Source organism: Nicotiana attenuata, chromosome 7, assembly GCF_001879085.1.
Source record: "Nicotiana attenuata strain UT chromosome 7, NIATTr2, whole genome shotgun sequence".
NCBI lineage: Eukaryota > Viridiplantae > Streptophyta > Magnoliopsida > Solanales > Solanaceae > Nicotiana > Nicotiana attenuata.
The window spans coordinates 110,118,899-110,139,972 of NC_031995.1; the positions used below are offsets into that span (position 1 = coordinate 110,118,899).

The 21,074-nt window shown below is 35.4% G+C and overlaps 1 protein-coding gene across 1 annotated transcript; it reads right to left on the bottom strand.

Moving 5' to 3' along the window:
* LOC109229694 (probable 26S proteasome non-ATPase regulatory subunit 3) lies at positions 1-6,724 on the bottom strand. The gene is made up of 8 exons (XM_019395225.1): positions 6,554-6,724; positions 5,931-6,121; positions 4,909-5,046; positions 4,677-4,813; positions 4,410-4,464; positions 4,215-4,325; positions 1,527-1,766; positions 1-863 (listed from the first exon to the last, which is right to left on the bottom strand). The coding sequence occupies exons 1-8, from the start codon at positions 6,642-6,644 to the stop codon at positions 351-353; spliced, it is 1,476 nt and encodes a 491-aa protein (XP_019250770.1). The 5' UTR covers positions 6,645-6,724; the 3' UTR covers positions 1-350.

Here is a 21,074-nt window from a genome sequence, read left to right on the forward strand (position 1 = left end):
TATTAAAAGTTGACAAATGAATTTTTGATGCATTATCCAAATAAGATCTATTCGAAAACTCTCTTCCATCACAAGCATTTCAACTGATCCCCACCCCCCACCCAAACTAAAGATAAGTGTGTAAGGATAGCAATCTTTTGCCCATGGACATGGCTCAAACAAGCAGGAGAGATGTACGATTAAAGAGAGATTTAAACAGCAGTAATCAAGAAACCTGATGTCAGATTGCAAGAACCAGAAGATCAAAGGAAATTGCATATGAAATGTATATGTGATCATATTCTCTGAAGAGAATTCTTAAATAAAGCATGCCACCACATGTGCAACCCCAATGCTGATCATTAGTTCCATCAGAAGTCGTCGTCGTCCTCTTCAGCTATGTGCTTAGCAAGTTCTTGTTCTTGTTGTTGTCTCTCTCTCCTCTTCTCAGCACTTTCTTTCTCCTTGTGAGAATTCGGAGGAAATCGAAGAGCGCGGACTGCTTCATTATGCATATTCAGACAGAAGGCAATTCTTGAGTTAAAAGCAATTTGAGGCTCATTTGTGGAGTAAATGTCACCAGTTTCCTTTGACACCATCCATCCATTAGCATGATCCAATGTGGCATCAATTGCACCATCTCGAATTGCTTTTGACACGATACTCTCAGCATCAGCAACAGGATTTGGAGAATCCAATCTCAGCTTCTTTGCCACATCAGCCAATGAGATCCTAGAGTATGAAATACTGATGTTGCGGAGCCCAGTCCGAATGACATTATGCCGGAGTCTGACAATCAAATTGTTAGTCCCATCTGAACTGAAAGTGCTTGAAAACTTGTCCGCAACCTTTCTAAATAGCTCCAAATCTCCAACGCGAACAGCCTGAAAATCCAACAAAGATCATATACAGATCTAAGAACTTGATAGGGGATCAAGAATAAAATGGCCGGGGGAGGGACAGGTGCTTCTAGCAATGGCACTTTGAAACACTAGTCTCTATCCTTATGATTGAACACATACACTTCAAAAAAGTTCATGAATCTCTTTATCAAAGACATGTCCTCATCATTAACTCCATTTCTTTTAAATAGATCCAAATTGAGAACAGAGCAGGTAGATCAAGCACCTATAGCTAAGCAGCTAACTTGTGAGTAGTGACAAATGACTGCAAGTACAATTCACAAACATATCTTCATGTATTCCGTGACAAGTAAATGAAACCCTAATGAACATACGCTTTAAATTAGAATTTAACTTATGCTTTATAGAAATGCATCAAAATATACTATAAAGCATGTTTTCCCTATAGTAATTGTTTGATAAATGCCTGTCTTATCAGTTGTGCCACTTGGAACACTTACTCGCTAATGCATATAGGATAAAAGGAAACCACTGCAAATAAAGAATTTCACATTTTTTGAAGAAATATTGAACATATTTTTTGGACCATAATATGAATTAAACAAGAAAGTCTCAACTTCGATGGTTGTAAGCTCAAAATATGCCTTAGTACAAAAAGTTTGAGCCTGGTTTAGTGATACGCACATTTGTCAGCTCAAAATATGGCCTTAATGCTTTCTCCATGCCTTTCTGCATAAAAACAGTCCTCTCCGGGATCTCCCCAAGCAGTAAGCGGACTATAATAGCCCACTTATTGCATTGAACTCGGAAACCAAGCGCGGCTAGAGGAGCTTTACGAGCAGCTTGAAGAAGAGATTCTTTGGCATCTGTATACTCCAACTGGATTGTCCTGATCTTTCCATGGTAGAAGAGGTATCGGCAGAACTGAAGGATAAAGAAGGGAAGATGGTGAATGAGGATCAAGTGCAACAACAAACATTGTACAAAAATCCTTGAGCAAATGTGAACAAATAAAATTTAGAGCAGAGGATGCGATTCAAACAATAAAAACTACTATATTCAAGTCTGACCACTTCCCGCTCGTTAAGTTCAAACATAAATATTGATGCTTGCCATGATATCAATATAAAATCTGAAATATCACCAGCACCTTGTGAGATACATGTAATTTCATACTGATGGACAAACAAAACCCATTTAGTTGCTGTTATTTTGCATTCTAAACCTAAAACCAAAGTTAGTATGAATTTATAGTTTGTCTCCAAGTCCATGTCCTTGCTAATCCAAAACAATTTAGCAATTAGAAATTGCTGTGTCCTCTACATGTTTAAATTATATTTTAATACTCACTCTAAAATGGTTTAAGCAACGAAACTGTGGCATAGACGCTTGTGCATATCATTAAGTACTAGATGAGGAAAGGCCCGTATACGAGCCCAACATTGCAATTTTATTAAAATTATTATTTGTTGGTGTTTAGTTAATTAACTTTTGAGGTTTAACAAGCTATATTTTTAAATTACTTTTGAATATAAAAAGTATTTAGTTTGAAATCGTCTTCAAATAGTATGGATAGATGAAAATCATTTAATTTTTATTTTCAAATTGCTTTAAGATAGTATGGTTAAATATGAAAATCTTGTAGATATCAATACTTCTTTTTGTTGTTGTATTATTTAAAAATTAATTTTATTTTCTCTATGAAAACTTCTATTTGAATAAACAAAATTAATAATTTTCTAAAATGAGAAAAAAAAGAGTGGAAATGAGCATTTGCACTGCACAAATAGTCTAATCAACACATGCATTGTGCATTTAAAGGAGAGTTGTGGCTAGAGGAATGTGGGGTCCACGTGTATTTTGTATTTAAGAAATGCAAACATTGAATTTTTATGAAATGACATATATGCCCTTGGTCAACCATCTTTCCTTTTCTATATAATAGAAATTCTTTTTTTTACTTGAAATAATGGCTTACTACAAGCTCGCGTCTTACTCAATCAAAATGAGCCGGATTGAAAATAAAAAAGAAATAATGAGCATAAATTGGTAGCGGAGTTCTGCAGAGAGACCAAGGCAGTTTAAAAATAAGCCATAAAATACAATTTTTTATTATGTGTTCTATTTCATCTTATATGTGCTACAAAGTGAAATAGAGTTTCATTTCTTTTTCGTGTTGTGTGCTCTTAAATTATCAAATTTTTGTGCCTCCTCATGCTACTTAGCTTAGTAGTTACTGGTACTAACAACTAATTTTACTGAATTGCTAAGTGGAAACCGTCAATACTTAATAATTACAACAGAAATTTGTGGACGTTATTGAAAGAAAGGAATGCAAGACGGTTTGACAATAAAAGTAGCTCAATACAGAAGATTAAGATGAATTGCATTTTGTTATTTCACATTTGGTGTAAGAAAAATATGTAGATGAAGCAGAATCATTCATAGATGTCATAGAATCCCTGTGAGATGAGCAGGTGATACTTTAGCGTTTTGTAATCTGTAATATCCTTCTCAAAAGAATATCTGTAAATATGAATTCCAGCACTTTCTTTGTGCTGATGTTTTAATATACTGTTACCTTTCTCAAGAAAATATGTCTACATGTTTAAATTATATTTTAATATCTCACTCCAAAATTGGTTTAAGCAACGAAACTATGGCATAAATGCTTGTGCATATCAATATTTTTTTAACTTTGAACAATGAATTGCGAAAAGCTCACTTCTTACTCAATAATGTGTAAGGCAGAAATAATAATGTGCGTAACTTGGTAGTGGACTGCAGCAGAGAGACCAAGGCAGTTTACAAACCAAACCATAAATTCCTGAAGCTAGTAGTTTCAAAATACAATTCTTTTATGGTGTATTTTCATTTCATTTTATGCTACAAAGTGGAATAGAGTTTAATTTCCTTTTTTGTGTTATGTCCTTTAGTGCCTCCATGATCTTGCTACTTAACTCAGTAGTTATCTTAAGTAAAGTAACAACTAAATTTACTGGATTGCTAAGTGGAAATAGTCAATAGATTTAATAATTACAACAGAAATTATGGAATGATGAGATGTAGTCTGCTTTTAATCATTATTTGATAAGGGAAGTTTAATCATATTCATTAATCCTTTTTTCCCCTTTTGAGGGAGGGATGTTGTGGGCCTGGGGGGGTTAAAATGCTTTAGTATACACATGGCTTAATCCATTATGTTCAGGTGATTAGGAAAAAAGATGAAAGCAAGAAAAGGAGGGGAGAAGCAAAACTGCTAATTCTACCACCAATCAAATCTCCACTTAGAAAAACCATTCACGAGAGAAACAAATAATCAGTCTAAGAAGCACATATGCACAAAGATATGAGAATAAAGTTGAGAATTACCTGCTGATTTGAATGAGCTTCAAAATGGGGGGCCTTTGACCTCAATTTTTCTGCTTGATCATACAAGTTGTAGTGAAGGTAATTCCGCAGCAATAGATTTAGAAGCGTTTCCTGCAGCCATAATCTTCATATCAATTAGATGCAATCACGTTTAGAGGATAAAAAACAACTAGGGATCCTGAATAAATGACAAACCTGACCCAATTCGTCATGGCGCAGCGTCGCAATCCGGTGCAACCCAAGGAGAATACTGTTGAAAAATACAAGTTAAATTTGATTATAGAAGCAAAAATAGAGAAGTCAAATGAAAGGTACAAAAGGGTAGTACTAAGGCTACAGTTTCTCTTCCTAAGATCTAACTGTGAGAACTTTTCCCATTACTAATTAAAATCAAAAGTTTTTCTATGTATATACATGGCATAGCAGTTATATGTAAGCTTGAACCATTAAATTGGAACTCACCCCCTAATTTCAGCAAGATCACCAGTTAGTTCATAGCACAGAGAGTAGTAAAAGTAGAGCCTTGATGCTAGTACATCAACAGTCCTCCTGTTGACAGTTTTTAGACGAGCTATGCTTGCTGAGGAACATGCCTTAGCCTGAAAGTAAACAAGAAATACATTGTCAATCAAGGAAAGCAAAAACTTCATTGGTGAAGGACAATATGACATCAAATACAAAACTTTTATCCTACCTCATTGTATTTCTTCTGGTCGATTAAAAATATCAGAACAAGCAAGTAGCAATAGATCTCAAGCTCTGGCAAAGGATGTTTTGCAGGGGCTTGAGATGCAGATGTTGCAGTATCAACTTCCATATCATGCTCATCTTCCTATGAGAAATAAACAAATCAAAAGGCATAATTATCATATCACCAACAAACCCTAGAAAGAGAGGATTTGTTGAAATCACTAATAGCGGCTACCAGATAAATAGTTGTTCTAGCAAGTGGGCCTAGTGCAAGGGATCCTCTATCTCCAATCATAATGTCAAAGGTTCGAGTCACTAAGGGGGAAAGTGGTGAAGGCCATTTTAGGCCATGGGGGAGAGCAATTTTCCCTTCTTTTTTTTTTTTTTGGGGGGGGGTCACCTTACAAGAACAACTTCTATGCCATAACCACAAGTTAGGAGGTGGGGTTTATCATATCAAAAAAATTGGGTATGCTGATAAAGTAACCTGAAATCCTGTGCCACTGCTGACCAAAAAGAAAATCAAGAGGAAGCATATGAAAGGCCGAGCGACATGATACAAAGTTTATGTGGGACAAGAAAAAGAAAAATGCACTGTTTTTAGGATATAGTCAACATAAAACTGGTAAATTCAAGAGATGGCATAACATTAAGAGGTTGTTTGGTTCACAGACTAATATACCTTTGATTATTTATTAACAATAGTACATGGATTTCCTATATACATTCATCATCATTCAGAGATTGCAATCAAGAATTAGTTTTACCCTGGTATTGCTAAAACATGTATTCTTATTCCACATCACGTATACACAGAATCGTATGGAGTTTTAACCAAAAATGAAGAATGCAGAGTTCTACAAGTAATACAGAGTCTTATACCAGAAACCAAAAGCCGTATTTACATTGCAAGGTTTTACGGTGAAATTATTTTGGCAAACTAAACGAGCACTAAGGATACTAAACATGTTCAAAAGGATGGCATCTACATATATCAACGTTCAATAACCATTTTAACAACATTACCGTGGGTAGATATGAAGATAGCCGCGAATGCACCTCTGATCTAGGCACAAGAGCATAATTGAGGAAAGCAGAGAGTACAGAACCTTTTAGCTTCTTCCTCAGTGCCATAGTCAGCCTCACGGCTCTGGCTATCCTCCGGACCTCACGAGCATATGCCCCACTCTCAATCAGAGATGCTATCTCCTTCAAATCTAAAACATTCAGACAATTTCATTAACAAATTGACCATTTTCTGGAACTCTAACCAAGATTCATTCAAACAAAATAGGTATCTTATAAAAAGGACTCATTTTTAAAAACCCAGAAATTTTTTCAGAGAACCCTTGAAGATAAAAAGCAAAAATTGGATCTTTGAGACTATATATCACAAAATCCAGAATTTATTTTATAGAACCCTTGAAGATAAAACAAAAAATTGGATCTTTGAGGCTATATAGTAAAACCCATAAACCTAAATTCCACAGGAAGCGAGTTCCTTTTATCGTGGAGTTAACAAGTTTAAATAAAAACCGAGAAAATTCCATTCAATAATCCTAGAAAATAAAACCCAAAGTTAAATCTTTATATAATGAACCCCATAAACCTAAACGATATAGATAAGAGTTTCTTGCATTGTGACTTACGGTGCAAGACAGAGGGGCCGCCAGTTGAGGAGACAGAATTGGAAGGAGCTGCTACTGCCTGCTCTATCATCTCTACGTCTTGAGTAGTCATCTTTCGCAACAACTGAGATTATTGGCTCAAACAATAGGCGCAACGAGTGTTTGATTCGACTTCTGAATGTTTTGGGTGCTGCGGGAAAAAGGAACTCTAAACAGGTGTCATTGGTCCGGGCCGGGCCGGTTTAGAGAACATTGACGCGGGCCAATTTGCACGGGCAAATGCACATATGGGCGAAAATAGCACGGGATAGCCAGCATTTGCAAAATTATTAAAAAATAGCCATTATTTTATTATAACACAGAAAGTTCCAGCATAATATACTGGAGATTGGTGTACCTGTGTATGAATTTCTAGCATATTATGCTGGAACTCCAACACACGAAAAGTTTTAGCATAATATATTGGAGATTGGAGCACATGTGTATGAACTTCCTGCATATTATGCTGGACCGGTATATTATATTAGAACTCCAATATATTATGATGGAAGTTCAGTATATTATACTAGAACTCCAGTATATTACGTTGGAACTCCAGTATATTATCATTTTCTGAATTTTGAACAGTGTTTTCATTCAGATTTATCTTTACGTGAAAAGTGGCTAAATTTCGATTACTTTTGAAACTGTGGCTATTTTTTAATTACCACTTGTAAGTCTAGCTATTTTTTAACTTTACCCCACATATATCCATTCTGAGGATGCTATTTAGAGATTAGCCGGTACTAATTTTGTCCCGAAATTTTAAATTAAAAATTTCAACTTTAGGACAACTAAAAATATTTTTGTACTGAAAAATTAAACTAAAAAATTAAAATTCAGGACGCACTAAGTAATTCCTAAATAGCATCCCTTTAGAGTGACTACATGGTATTATTTCTACTATTTGTATCTATACCCGGTTTTAAGGTTACCATTGAAGTTATACCCATTTTTTAAAAATTTACAAGTCTACCCACTTTAGAATCAACTTAAGCTTGAAGAAGAAAAATATTTTAGTCTGAAGTACAATATACTCAAGGCCAATTAAATCTAAAGTTCAAAAATTGCACTTAAGATGCACTCAAGGCCAAATAGGTCTGAAGTGCAGTAAATATTTTCATGCACTTAACACCAAATAAGTCTAAAGTAAAAAAATTAGACTTAAGATGCACTTAATGCCTAATAGGTCTAAAGTGCAACTACTATTTTCATGTAATTAAAGCCAAATAAGTATGAAGTGCAAATTACCTAAAAATAGAAACTTGTTCTTCGATAATCCAACACACGATTCAATATCTAAATCTACTTCAAATGAGCTCAAATTTGAAATATAACCTTAAAATATCATAAAGATCAAACTCCAATTGTCAAAAATAATAACGACTGCAATCTAACAAACCTATTTTGCAAGTAAGAAGAAAAAGGAGAAAAAACTGTAAGCAGTAGCAAAGAAAGGAGCGCCACAACAACTTACTACTGTAAAACGCATCCATTGTCACATTTGTTTTCACAACCACTAAGAAGAAGAATGATGATGATGATGATGAGGAGGAGGAGGAGGAGGAGGAGGAGGAGGAGGAGGAAAGTGCTTGAAGTTGTTTGTACTTTAGGTATTAGTTAAAAGAAAATTAACAAGTAAGCACAAGTTAAATAAAGGCAGCCAAATAGGACGCCCGTGAAATTTTACTTGACGCGGTCGGTTTCGACGCCATGATGGTCCCAATCTGTTCTTATCGGATGGTTAAGGGAGTTGGGTTAAGGGATATAATAGGACCCATGCAGGTCCTGATCATTTCGGGTTGGGTTGTTGAATTTATTTTTTTTCCTTAAATTTAATATAAGTATACACTATATAAATAGTACAATATAATTTTTATTTTAATGTTTATCAATTTATAACTTATAAATAAATAATTTAAATAGTTTGTTAAAGTCTTAAACTATTTAATACTGAAAGTTAAAGGTTGACACTTGAAAGTAGTTTGAGAAAAAACTTCAAAAGCTCAAGAGCCTTACTTTCATTAAATAATACTTTAACGTGAATATTTTCATATTACAATAGAATTTGCACGTTTTATTTTGATTTTAAACTTTCAAATTAAAAATTTACAACAACATTAAACAAGAGTGTATTCAATGGTTCTCCACAGGCACCGTGCCATTCAGATACTTGGGGGTTCCATTAAATACCAAAAGATTATCTGTAGAGGATAAGATGCTTGCCAGAGTTAATGTCATGACCCAAAAGGTCATCACTTGATTTATGAGTAAATTCGGGAAGCCTCCTTTTTCCTCACCTCGATTTACGTGCGCGGTCCGGGCGTATATCCGGAACGCTTTTATGTGGAAATGTGATGAAAATGTTAATTTGGCCTTTAAAATTTAATTTAAGTTGACTTCGGTCAACATTTTGGGTAAACGGATCCGGATCTGTGTTCCGACGATCCCGGAAGGTCCACAATAAAATATGGGATTCGGGCGTATGCCCGAAAATGAATTCCGAGGTCCCAAGCCTTAGAAATCTATTTTTGAAAGAAATTATTTTGCTGAAATGTTTATGAATTAAAGAAAAGAAATAATGTTTGAAATCATTGGTATCGGGCCTGTATTTTGGTTTCGGAGCCCGGTACAGGTTCAATATGATAATTAAAATATGTCTGTAAAATTTGGTAAGATACGGAGTCGTTTGACGTGATTCGGACCCGTAGTTGTGAAATTTGATATTTTGGAACTTTTGGAATTTTTCTTTGATTTTAATGCTAAATCTGTTGTTTAAGATGTTAATTTGGCGATTTGATCGCACGAGCAAGTCCGTATGATGTTTTTAGACTTGCGTGCATGTTTGGTTTAGAACCCCGAGGGCTCGGGTGAGTTTCGGATAGGCGTCGGAGTGTTTTTGGACTTAGAAAATCTGGTGTTTTTGCTGTTTGCTGGTGTCCAGGTTTTTGTGCTATGCGATCGCATCGGAAGGTTCGCGATCGCATAATGTAGTCTCAGGGGGCCCTATTTTGTGCTGTGCGATCGCATAGGAAGGTCCGCGATCACGTAGAGTTAATTCTGGGGGTTACTATTTGTTCTATGCGTACGCAAGGCTTCTCACGCTATCGCACTGAGTTAACTAGGCCTGGGGAAGGGAAACCTATTTTCCTCTATGCGATCGCACTCCCTGCCCCGCGATCGCATCCCCCCTTACCCTATGCGAACGCATTCAATTGAGTGCGAACGCATAGGTTCCCTGTCCAGTTATTTTAAAATAGTAGCAAAACGGGATTTCTTCAAAACTTCATAACTTTTTCACTTAAACTCGAACTTGGGCGATTTTTGAAGAGGGATTTCACCACAAAACCATATATATGTGTTCTTAGACTTCTTTTCTTCAATTTCCATTAACACCATTAGATTTCTAGGCCTAAATCATGTTCTTAAGGGTAGAAAATTGGGGATTTGGGTAGAGTTAGGGCTTTTTGAATAATTGGAATTTAGACCTCGTTTTGGGGTCGGATTCCGAAACTAATTACATATTCGGGCTCGTGGGTGAATGGGTGATCGGGTTTTGGTCCGAACCTTGTGTTTTGACCAAGCGGGCCCGGGGTCGATTTTTGACTTTTTGGGGAAAATGATAGAAACCTATAATTTGGCATTGGGATTGAATTATTTAGCATTTATTGATGTTGTTAAATTAATTTGGACTAGATACAAGTAATTTGGAGGCGAATTCTAAAGGAAAAGCGGTGTTTGAGGCTTGAGTTGGCCGTGGAAGTTTGAGGTAAGTGTTTGGTCTAACCTTAGCTTGAGGGATTAGGAGTTGTGCCTTAATTGCTATGTGTTAATTGTGGAGTACGACGTATAGGCATGGTGACGAGTATCTATACGTCGGTGTCAAGCATGCCCGTGAGTCTTGTATTATAATTGTTATGACTCTGTTGTGGTTTATTCGTGCTTCATATGAGGATTATCATTATTGTTCCCTTGACGGGACGTTGTTATCATATTATTTCTCCCTTGCCGGGATGTTGGTGTTATATTACTATTCCCTTGTCGGGTTGTTGTTGTTATATTGTTGTTCCCTTGCCGGGATGTTGTTGTTATATTATTGTTCCCTTGCCGGGATGTTGTTGTTATATTATTGTTCCCTTGCCGGGATGTTGTTATTATATTATTGTTTCCTTGGTGAGATTCTTTTATGATTGGTGTTGAAATATGAAATGGGAGCGGGTTGCACGCCTGCAACGATAATATATATGAAATAGGAGCGGGTTGCACGCCTGCAACGGTAATATATGAAATGAGAGCGGGTTGCACGCCTGCAACGGTAATATATGAAATGGGAGCGGGTTGCATGCCTGCAACGGTACTATATGAAATGGGAGCGGGTTGCACGCTTGCAACGGTATTATATGAAATTGGATCGGGTTGCACGCCTGTAACGGTATTACATGTGTACTTGTTTCTTATCTCCTTATCTTTTGCTGGTATTTGATTTATGGCGCTCTTTATATTTTTCTACTGTTATTCTGTTGTTACCTGTTACTCCCCGCAGCATGTTCCCCCCCGCCCAACTTTAGCTGTAATTATCTGCTTTTATTTTTCGATGTATATGATCTAACTGCACGGGTTTATTTGGTAGTCTGGTCCTAGCCTCGTCACTACTTTGCCGAGGTTAGGCTAGGCACTTACTAGCACATGGGGTTGGTTGTGCTGATACTACACTCTGCACTGTGTGCAGCTACTGATACCGGAGCGTTTGGACCGCAGTGAGGGTGTTGTGTTCAGTCCATTCAGGCGACCCGAGGTAGTCCTGCAGACGTCCACAGGCCTTGGCGTCTCCTCCTACCTTTTTCCTTTCTATTTTTACTTATTCAGAGACAGATTCGTGTGTTTCTATTCAGACCTTATTTATAGTATTCTTAGATAGTCCGTGACTTGTGACACTAAATTCTGGGTAGAGTTGTATTTAGACTTCCGCAGTTTGTATTAAGTTAAATTATCAGATTCGTCTTCCGCTTGTTTAATGATATTATTATTTCCGTTGTTTTATATATATTGTTTCGAAATTATAAGGACTTAAAGACTTGAAAAGGGTAATTAAATTGGAATGGTTGGCTTGCCTAGCTTTCACTAGTAGGTGCCATCACGACTCCCGGGGTGAAAAATCCGGGTCGTGACAGTTAAACGTTGGACAGCAAAGTTTTTATCTTATGCAGGAAGGTTATAATTAATCAAAAGTGTTCTGATTGCCATTCAATCCTTTTGGCCACAAATCTTTCCTCTACCAAAGAAGATTATTCTAAATATTGAGACCATTTGTAAGATGTTTCTCTGGACAGGTGAAACAGAAGGTAGCAACAAGGCACTAGTGGACTAAAACTAATTATGCTGGCCAAAGTCTGCAGGTGGATTGAACATCACTGATATCCTCACGTGGAATAGAGTTGCAATCCTTAAGCAATTATGGAATCTGAGTAAGAAGAAGGATCATCTATGGATACAGTGGATGCATACATATTATATAAAGCAGCATTTGATATGGAATGTAAATGCGAAACAAGCATCTTGGCTCACTCGAAAAATATTAGGAGCTGCAAAGTATCTTGATGAATCAAATATAGGAGTGAAGGAGGTGATGAATGCGAGGAGCTACTCCACCATAGACATATATAATAAGCTTAGAGGAGTGTTTCCTAAAGCTGAATGGAGGAGAATAATATGCAATAACAGCAGTAGTCCTAAATGGATCTTTATCTTCTATCAGCCATCTTGGGCAGACTATACACACGAGACATGCTTATTACTTGGGGACTATTAGCCAATCCATCATGCTCGTTATGCGAAGGAGGTAAAGAGGACCATGATCATCTATTCTTCAGATGCACCTACTCAGCAACAGTATGGAGAAAACTATTATGTTGGATTGGTGCCAATAGAGATGCGACTGGGTGGAATGAAGAAGTAAAATGCCTACAAAACACGCAGCAGGTAAGCAGCCACCAGGAACAATATACAGAATGCTCCTAACTAGTAATGTATACCATATATGGCAAGAAAGGAATTGGAGAACGTTTCGCGGGCAGCAGGGGAGAAGTGAGGAAAAGGTTAAAACGATAATTCAAGAGGTCTATTGTCGAGGAAGCTTGAGTCCTTGTTTAGCTAAAAGGCTTCAAGAATTAAATTTTTATCCTTAGCTAATCTATACTTAGATTTGGTGTTACTTAGTTTTGATGTTCCTAGGTTTGGGGTTGCATGTCCAAACCTGGGCTGATATAGATAGGGTTTTTTGTTATACTTGTAAATATTTTCCCTGGTAATAAAAGATTAATTACCAAAAAAAATGGTTCTCCATCTTCTTTCTAAGTTCTTCCATATCAATATTAACTTCTGTCTCGCTTTTGGAGTGTTTAGTTCAGATGGTAACCACTTGTCGATATATTTTCAATTTCCTTGTCCTTTTGTTTATCTATGTCTTTACGTCCTTGATTTGGTCGCTTCAATTTAAAATCATTGAAACACACTAGAACTTCCAAAGCGTTACTACTCAATAAGCCATGGATATCTTTTATCTGCCGCCTTGCTTGGCTAAATGCATTTTCTAATGCAATATTTAAAATTGACACATTTAGCACGTCTCAAGTCATTGCACAAAAAATGAGAAACTACTTTGTATTGTCCTTCGATCATGCCAACTGTCAAATTTCATTTGTTCTCCTATCTGCTTTTACAAATAGAATTGAAGTTCATCAACGCTCTACTATTATGTTATCCGGAAGATAGTGTAGACCAATAGCAAAATCTTCAACCATCTTCAAGTTCAACTTCATCAACATAAGTAGATGTAAAAGTAGAACTAGATGGAATATTTGGGTTAGCATTTACATAACAAAAGAAGCATCAATTTAGCATAAATAATTGTTACAAATATTCATTAGGTATTTCATGCATGTAAAAATATTTGGAATCTCAGTTGATCCAATCTCCAAATAAGGATACAATGCATTAATTAATTGGTTATAAGTTGACATCTTGATATAAAGATTTAAAACGACACCTATTAGGTAAATAAGATGAATATGATGGACATATTCTTGGAATTTTCTTTCATTTTTTCAGCGGCATCTTGATATTTATTTTTCTGGTTGAATTGAGAGTAAAAAAGAAATTTTAACTATATGTACTAAAACATTAGCAATAGTATGATAGTAAGATCCAAAAAACTCAAGAGTAGCAACATATATTTATGTAATAATTTAATAATCACCAATGAATTCCCAAGTACTAATTATTAACAAATGATTAGGATTGATACAGTGCCCATTAGTAACTTCAATTATAGGCAATCTATGTTTATAGCAACATCTAAAGAATAGATAAGCATAATTCATCGTAGTAACTATTTCTTCAGGCATGAATTTAGGCTTAAAGTTATATGTCTTACATTTATCCTTAAATTCCTTAACTCTTATGCATTCATATTCGAAAAATGGTCAGATATGTCCCTCTACTATCGTTTATTGTTCAATTATATCCTTCGTTATACTTTTTGACTATTTTTACCCTTACCGTTTGGCAAAGTTTTAAATTTGCCCCTGATTTGACGGACTTACCACGTGGAGGCTGCTAAGTGAAGGTCCCAACCCATAACAAAATAACACACTCCCGTTCGGATAATCCGTGACCTGATCCGACCCATTACCCACTAAAACCAATCCGACCCTACAGTCTCCACCCTTGCAAATTGCCACCACCATAGACTACCATACCTCTTCCGTCACCACCACCGCTGACGGAGAACTCTAAATTGGCCATCTAGTAACCATCGTCTCCCATCGTCTTCCTCTATGCAAATTTAAAATCCAAATTCCCCATCTTCACGAATTTGAAGAAAACAGAATAGCCCTTGTCACCTCCGAATTTCGCCGATCAAACTAGACAACCATCGAGTTTGACCGAAAATTTCGCCGACGATTCCAGTTTGTCAATGATGGGAATTTGATGGCGCCGACAACAAAGAAGATTTCAAAAGTAAACTGAGAAAGTGATTTTAAGTAAAAAATATGACTATGTTTTACTTCAATGTCGAAAAGTTATGGTAGAATACTGGAAATGTGACCCAATTAAATTTTGTTGAAGATGAAGAAGGTGTTTTCCTCTTTTCTTGAAGATGGCAGAATAATGTCTGCTTCTTCCTCGTTTTGGTATGCAACAGTTAGGGCAATAGTGTCAGGCAGGTCATGGTTAACGAGTCAGGTTGGATTTTTTTAATGTCGGGTTAGTTTAACCTCTCAGAAGATGCCACTTGTCTTAGCCGTTAAAATAGGGACAAATATAAAACTTTGATGGACGGTAAGGATATATTTGAACGGAAAGTATAACGGAGGATAGAATTGAACAATAAATGAAATTAAAGGGATATATGCCCTTTTCCGATTCATATTTCTATTAAGTTTCATTCCGTCATCAACGAGGGAAATAATGATACTCACGGGGGTCACAAGGAAGTCGTTACTCACGTTTTATTTTCTTAGAATCTATATTGGTGGCATATGTCAATGTATGTGTAAATTTTGCAGACAATCAAATACTAGGCTAGGATTTTTCTTGCTCTTTTCAAATTTTTGGTGAGCTTTATACTAGCTTTTAATGGAGGCACAAATACTTCTTTCGTAGTATATTATTTTTATTTATTTTTCATGAGTAATATCCAAGAATTCTCTTGTCTATTGCATTCCTTCTCTATTTTCATATTTAGACGCTTTGTAGACTTAGTGGGGATTATAAGCTTTGTTAATCATGAAAACTTACGTTTTGACATTTCATATTATGGTTAAGCTCAAGACTCTTATGAATGTTTTCAAGTTAAGTTTTCAAAATAAGGTTTCTTTTTAAGATTTGTGTAATGTGCATACTATGTAATGAATATCAAATGGAAGAATAGTAAGTCGGTTCTCTTTGTGTGACTTCAAGGTTTCGGGTACCAATCACTATTCTTTTAAAAAATAAATCGTGATAGTAACCACCATAAATCCACCATCACTCAGCGATAAATTATAAACACAATTTTTTCTTAATTTTTATTAGCTACATTTACACGAACACCAAGAAGTCATTTTCCATCTCCAAAAACTACCACAAGCTTCATCAATCTCCTCAATTAAGAAATTGTTATGAAATAATAAAAGAAGAAGAAGAGTATTACAGAGAAAAGTAGATGGAGAGAATTCTTATTGATTTGGGATGATTTACAATGGAATAAAACCCTCTATTTATAGAGAGAGGGTGACTTAGCCACCAAGTAATAAACCCTAGAATCTCTCTAAATATGGACATTCACCATAAATAAAATTCTATTTATAACACTCCCCCTTGAACTCTATTCAATAGATAATGTGCCTCGTTAAAACCTTAACTAAAATAAAACCCAGTGGGAGAAAAACTCTAGAGAAGGAAAAAGAGTACACATATCTAATAATACGCCTTTTGGTTGCCTCGTTAAAAACCTTGCAAGGAAAACCCAGTGGGACAAAACCTTGTAAGGGAAAAAGAGTACAACGCGTATTAACTCCCCCTCATGAGAGCATCACTTCAAATCCTTAAGCATTTGCATTCCAATCTTGTGCACCATCTTCAAAAGATCTTTGGTAGATATTTGATAAACAGATCAGCCATATTAACTTGAATGAATATATTGCACCTTGAAATCATCATTCTTGATAGAGATGGATTGTCTTCATATGATCTTGTTGGAATCATTAGTTCAATATCTTCACATAGAGGTGAAAGCTCTTGCTATCATATTATCATGCATATAGTTAGCAAGATACATTTGTGCACAAATTGCATTGAGGATGTAGTACTTCATGACCATGAATTCTATATGCTTTAAGCAATTTAAATCCTTCAGGGATTGTTAAGTTATATAAGCCATATAATAGACTTTAGATGCATATCAAGTTTTCATGTTATGCTAGACATATAAGATATCAAAAACTAATTGCACATACCATTGACTTATACTTTCAAGTGTTTGAACTACATGTTCAAAACTACATGGCTTTTATATGAAACCAATTCTATTTGAATTGTTTCTTCAAACTTAAGATCCTCATATATATATTTAGCGCTATCATAGATGTCGTCGACAAACATTTTATATCGGTTTTAATATTTTTTCATAAAGACATAACATAGAGATATCTTCATTCATATTTTCAGGTACCTGAATCTCTCTTGAGATTTATGAAGTATTATGTCATGTGATCTTCTAGATCACTTGCCTCCTTTATTATGATCATTTTGATCATTTGCTAATCTTCTTTAACAAGAAGTTTATTTGAAACCGATTGTCTATACGCTTTAAACGTACCATAGACTTTGTCCTTCTAGGATTTAATAAGAGCATTTGCAATGAGAATATAGTTAATTTCTTTGGGTCAGCAAATGCGTCCGGCATGCATTGCAATATATTGCAGATGAATTATCTTTTATGAACTTCAAGTTCATATTATCTTATTCGAGGATCTAGATGCATACATGATAATTCATTACACGTAACTTTTTCTCAACTGTTTATCTTGTCTCCCCCTCATGTTAGAAAAACTAACTTGTTTCCTCAACTTTGAGAACTCATCTTTGTGCGTTATGGTGTTAATCAAAATATACACCGCGCATCAATAATAATAAGATGGAATTATTTGGTTCCTGACCCTGAACCACTTGTGAGGGGAGAATATAATATACTTTTGTATATAACGTATATCAAACTGATATACAAAATTTTGTTCTCATAAGCAATAGTTTAGCTATTAAGTGGAGGCACTCAATAAATTATTTTTTCTAAACCAGCTGTGATGTAAACCAACTTATCAAGATAAACTATCTTGAATAGGAAATCTGGATATTATGCTCGAAATTAAATTATTGAGCAAGTTACCTCGCACACACCAGCCAGGTTGCAGGTTAATAATTGCACATGTAACCATCTCATAGATGCATCTTATGTGGTATACATGGCAGGTGAATGGGCCTATATTCACCTTTGATATTTCCAGAATTCATGGGATTCGATCCCAGTTTTAGTTGGTATATTAATTAATGAGAACAGACAACATAAGAGAATTCATAAAGAACTTTCTAGTTTACTCATGTGAATTCTCCATTATTTTTGCACATCATGCTTAAATTGATATGGCTAAACTGATTATGCCAACTGGATACATTATCAATATTGATAAAGTTCAGGTTTACACCATAACGTGTGCAATTATCAATAAACTCCAAGTTTATTATGATATGAGTTTTTATATCAATAAACAACCACTTTATTGTGGTATTCTTTTGTTTATGTAGTACAAATTGGAGAATAAAGCGGGTAGCTTTTCACATGCATATTACCCCGCTACAAGTTGTAGTAATAGAAGATATTAAATCTTTTCTTTATTTATAGTCTCAATATAATCAACTGCTTTCGCGTCTACTTTGGAAACTTAATAAGTTTCTTTGAGACTTACTACAACACAATACCTTATTGGTAATTAATTGTGTTTCTCCAAAATAGTATAATTGACTCTTGCAGAGTTCTCAATTAATTTTGTAGTACCACATAATCATCAACACCCATATGGTGAATATCTCTTTTAAAGAGAAAGTTATACCATTATGGTTATGGTCAAAATTAAATGCAAGATCTGTTTCTTGCATTACCGTTGTCTTTTAACAATCACAATTCCAAAATATTTTGGCGTACAATAGGTATGTGACCAATAACCATTCATGCCATAATAATGACATTATTTTCTTATATCATATCAAACCTTCTTTTAGAGGTGAGTGCGGTATATTCACTACCACTAGCACGTTCATATTCTTTGCAGAATGAATATGTATTCATAAATCAGATGTTGTCACATTCACATCATGAATGGACCATAATCATCTATATGTGCTTTATAAAATCTCATGTCAAATCGATGACAAATATTACTTTCATAGAGTGAAGGATTATTTTGAGAATCCTTATTATTCTCATTATCACAATGATGACGATCATAATTTCGTCTATTGCCACGTCCACATCCATTGATACATTCATAGTAATAATTTTGTCTTATCTCAGACTTATCACATACTGCTATCACATTCTCTTAAGGGAATGAGAATGGAGCAAATTCAATGGGACGGGTTTTCACTTTTTGTGCCCATAATCATACATGAATTTGATCACGGCAAGACATAGAAATTTTTACCATTTCAGGTGGTTATAATTTCTTACAAACTCCATTAGAGTTATAATCAAACTTTGTTGTCTTTGGTTGTATTTAAAATCAAAATATAGAATAAAAGAGAAAAATACGGTAAAATACTTACCTTAAATCCAGAATTTAATCATGAAGGAAGTTCATGGAACAATTGACAGTCATTATGCTCCATCCCAAAACTTCTACTCAATTGGTTAGAGTCTCGTGCTGATAACGTGTTATGAAATAATAAAAGAAGAAGAAGAGTATTACAGAGAAAAGTAGATGGAGAGAATTCTTATTGATTTGGGATGATGTACAATGGAATAAAACCCTCTATTTATAGGGAGAGGGTGACTTAGCCACCAAGTAATAAACCCTAGAATCTCTCTAAATATGGACATTCACCATAAATAAAATTCTATTTATAACAGAAATATTATTTTCACCACATGCAGCCATTTTCTTTCTTTCATAAACTCCCCTAACCATTGATAAATCATCACGAAACTTACGTCGACACCCTTTATCTCCATTTCTACTGACCACTTTGAAATGATCATTGTTGCTCCCAAACGCACACGCAAGTATATGTGGTCGACAAGTAATATAGGATAGTAAGTCCAGATATCGTACCCACAGGGACTTGTGATTAACTATCAACCAAATTAAACCAAATAATTAATCTATTCAAGCGAATCCTAAAGTATGAATATTTAACTAAAGATAATCTAGAGTAGTAAACTAAGAGATTAACGAAAACAAGTTGGTGAATTATAGAGACGAATTCAATGTGAGTGAATATTCTAGAGCTATGGGTTAGCTAACAATCTCGTTGAGTTTTCCACCTAAATCGTCTAATTAATTTATCTGATTTATTGATTGACAGGGTTAATATTGCTCGTAGCCTTCTCCTGAAGTACAACTCGCCTATTCAAGCTAACCTAACGCCTATATTCCTATGGAATTAGGATTAACAAGAACGCATTTATAATTCCCGTATAATAACCAAGCAAGGCGATTAGATATATTCCTATCCTAACCGCAAATCCGCTCCCCCTAAGAGTTAAGATCTTGCTCTACTCAATCTTATATGCAATCTAGAATTCCCTCTCCCGAGTTCAATCCTAGATTCGTAGATAGTATTCAATTGGTGATCAAGCAATCAAATAATTAAGCGCAAGATTGAATAAATAAACCAATATGATAAAATAATAAGAACAATTCAAGCTTCAAACTACAACGTTCATGTAGCACCCAAAACTCTAGAACTAATAAACTATGAAACTAAAGGAAGAGAAGAGAAGAAAAACTAGTTAGAAGCCTCCTCCAAGCGTGGTGTTAGATATCACCAAAAGTGGCGTCCTCTACCGTCCAAAATTTTACTCTAAGAACATTCTCTCATGTATATATACCAAGTAGGGTTGGGCCCAAACAATTATACCTTCTCCAATGTGAAAAAGGATACTTTTTCCGGGTGACTCGCGCGAGCTCGCGCATCCTTCGCGCGTTCTTCGCACACTATTCTGCCTCAGCCTTTAACGCGCACGACTTCGCGCATTTTTCACCCTGTTCCGTTCCAAATTTGGAAAAACGTAAAACATTACAGTTGTAGCCCTTTGAGTTAGATTTCCAACCATATATTGTGGAGCCAAAATGGAGTTCTGAGCAAAAAGTTATATCTATTTTACTAGACAGTGCGCAATCTGCCTACTGAAGTCTTCGTTTGCTCTAACTATCATCCGTTGACCCCCCAACACGATCCCGGCTTAATTCCTTGAACTTTTACTCAGACTTCAAAGCTTCAAATCACTTGAATTCATTCCATAACATCTACATAGCTCGGAATCACTCATACAAGGCATAAAACACACAATTAGTGCAAAACACTAGCGATTAAAGCTCAAACTCAATTAAAGTGCAGTAAATTAGAGTGTAATAATCGACTAAAATACACAATTATAGCCTATCATCAACACCCCACACTTAAACCATTTTTCGTCCTCGAGCAATCAAACTACACTTTATAAAGACACGACCTTTTTAAACAATTCTCCTAACTTATCACACCAAGAATATTTAAAATAGACTAAGCACAAGAGTGTAACATCTTCACCTCAAAATTTGACTCACAAGTACCACGCATTATTCACAACTCACCCACTTACTCTAACATAGAGGTCAATGACATTACCTTTCCTTCATGAATCAAGTGCCCTCACACAACCAACGAGAGTAGTCCCACACAATAAAATTTAAGAACACTTAGGAAC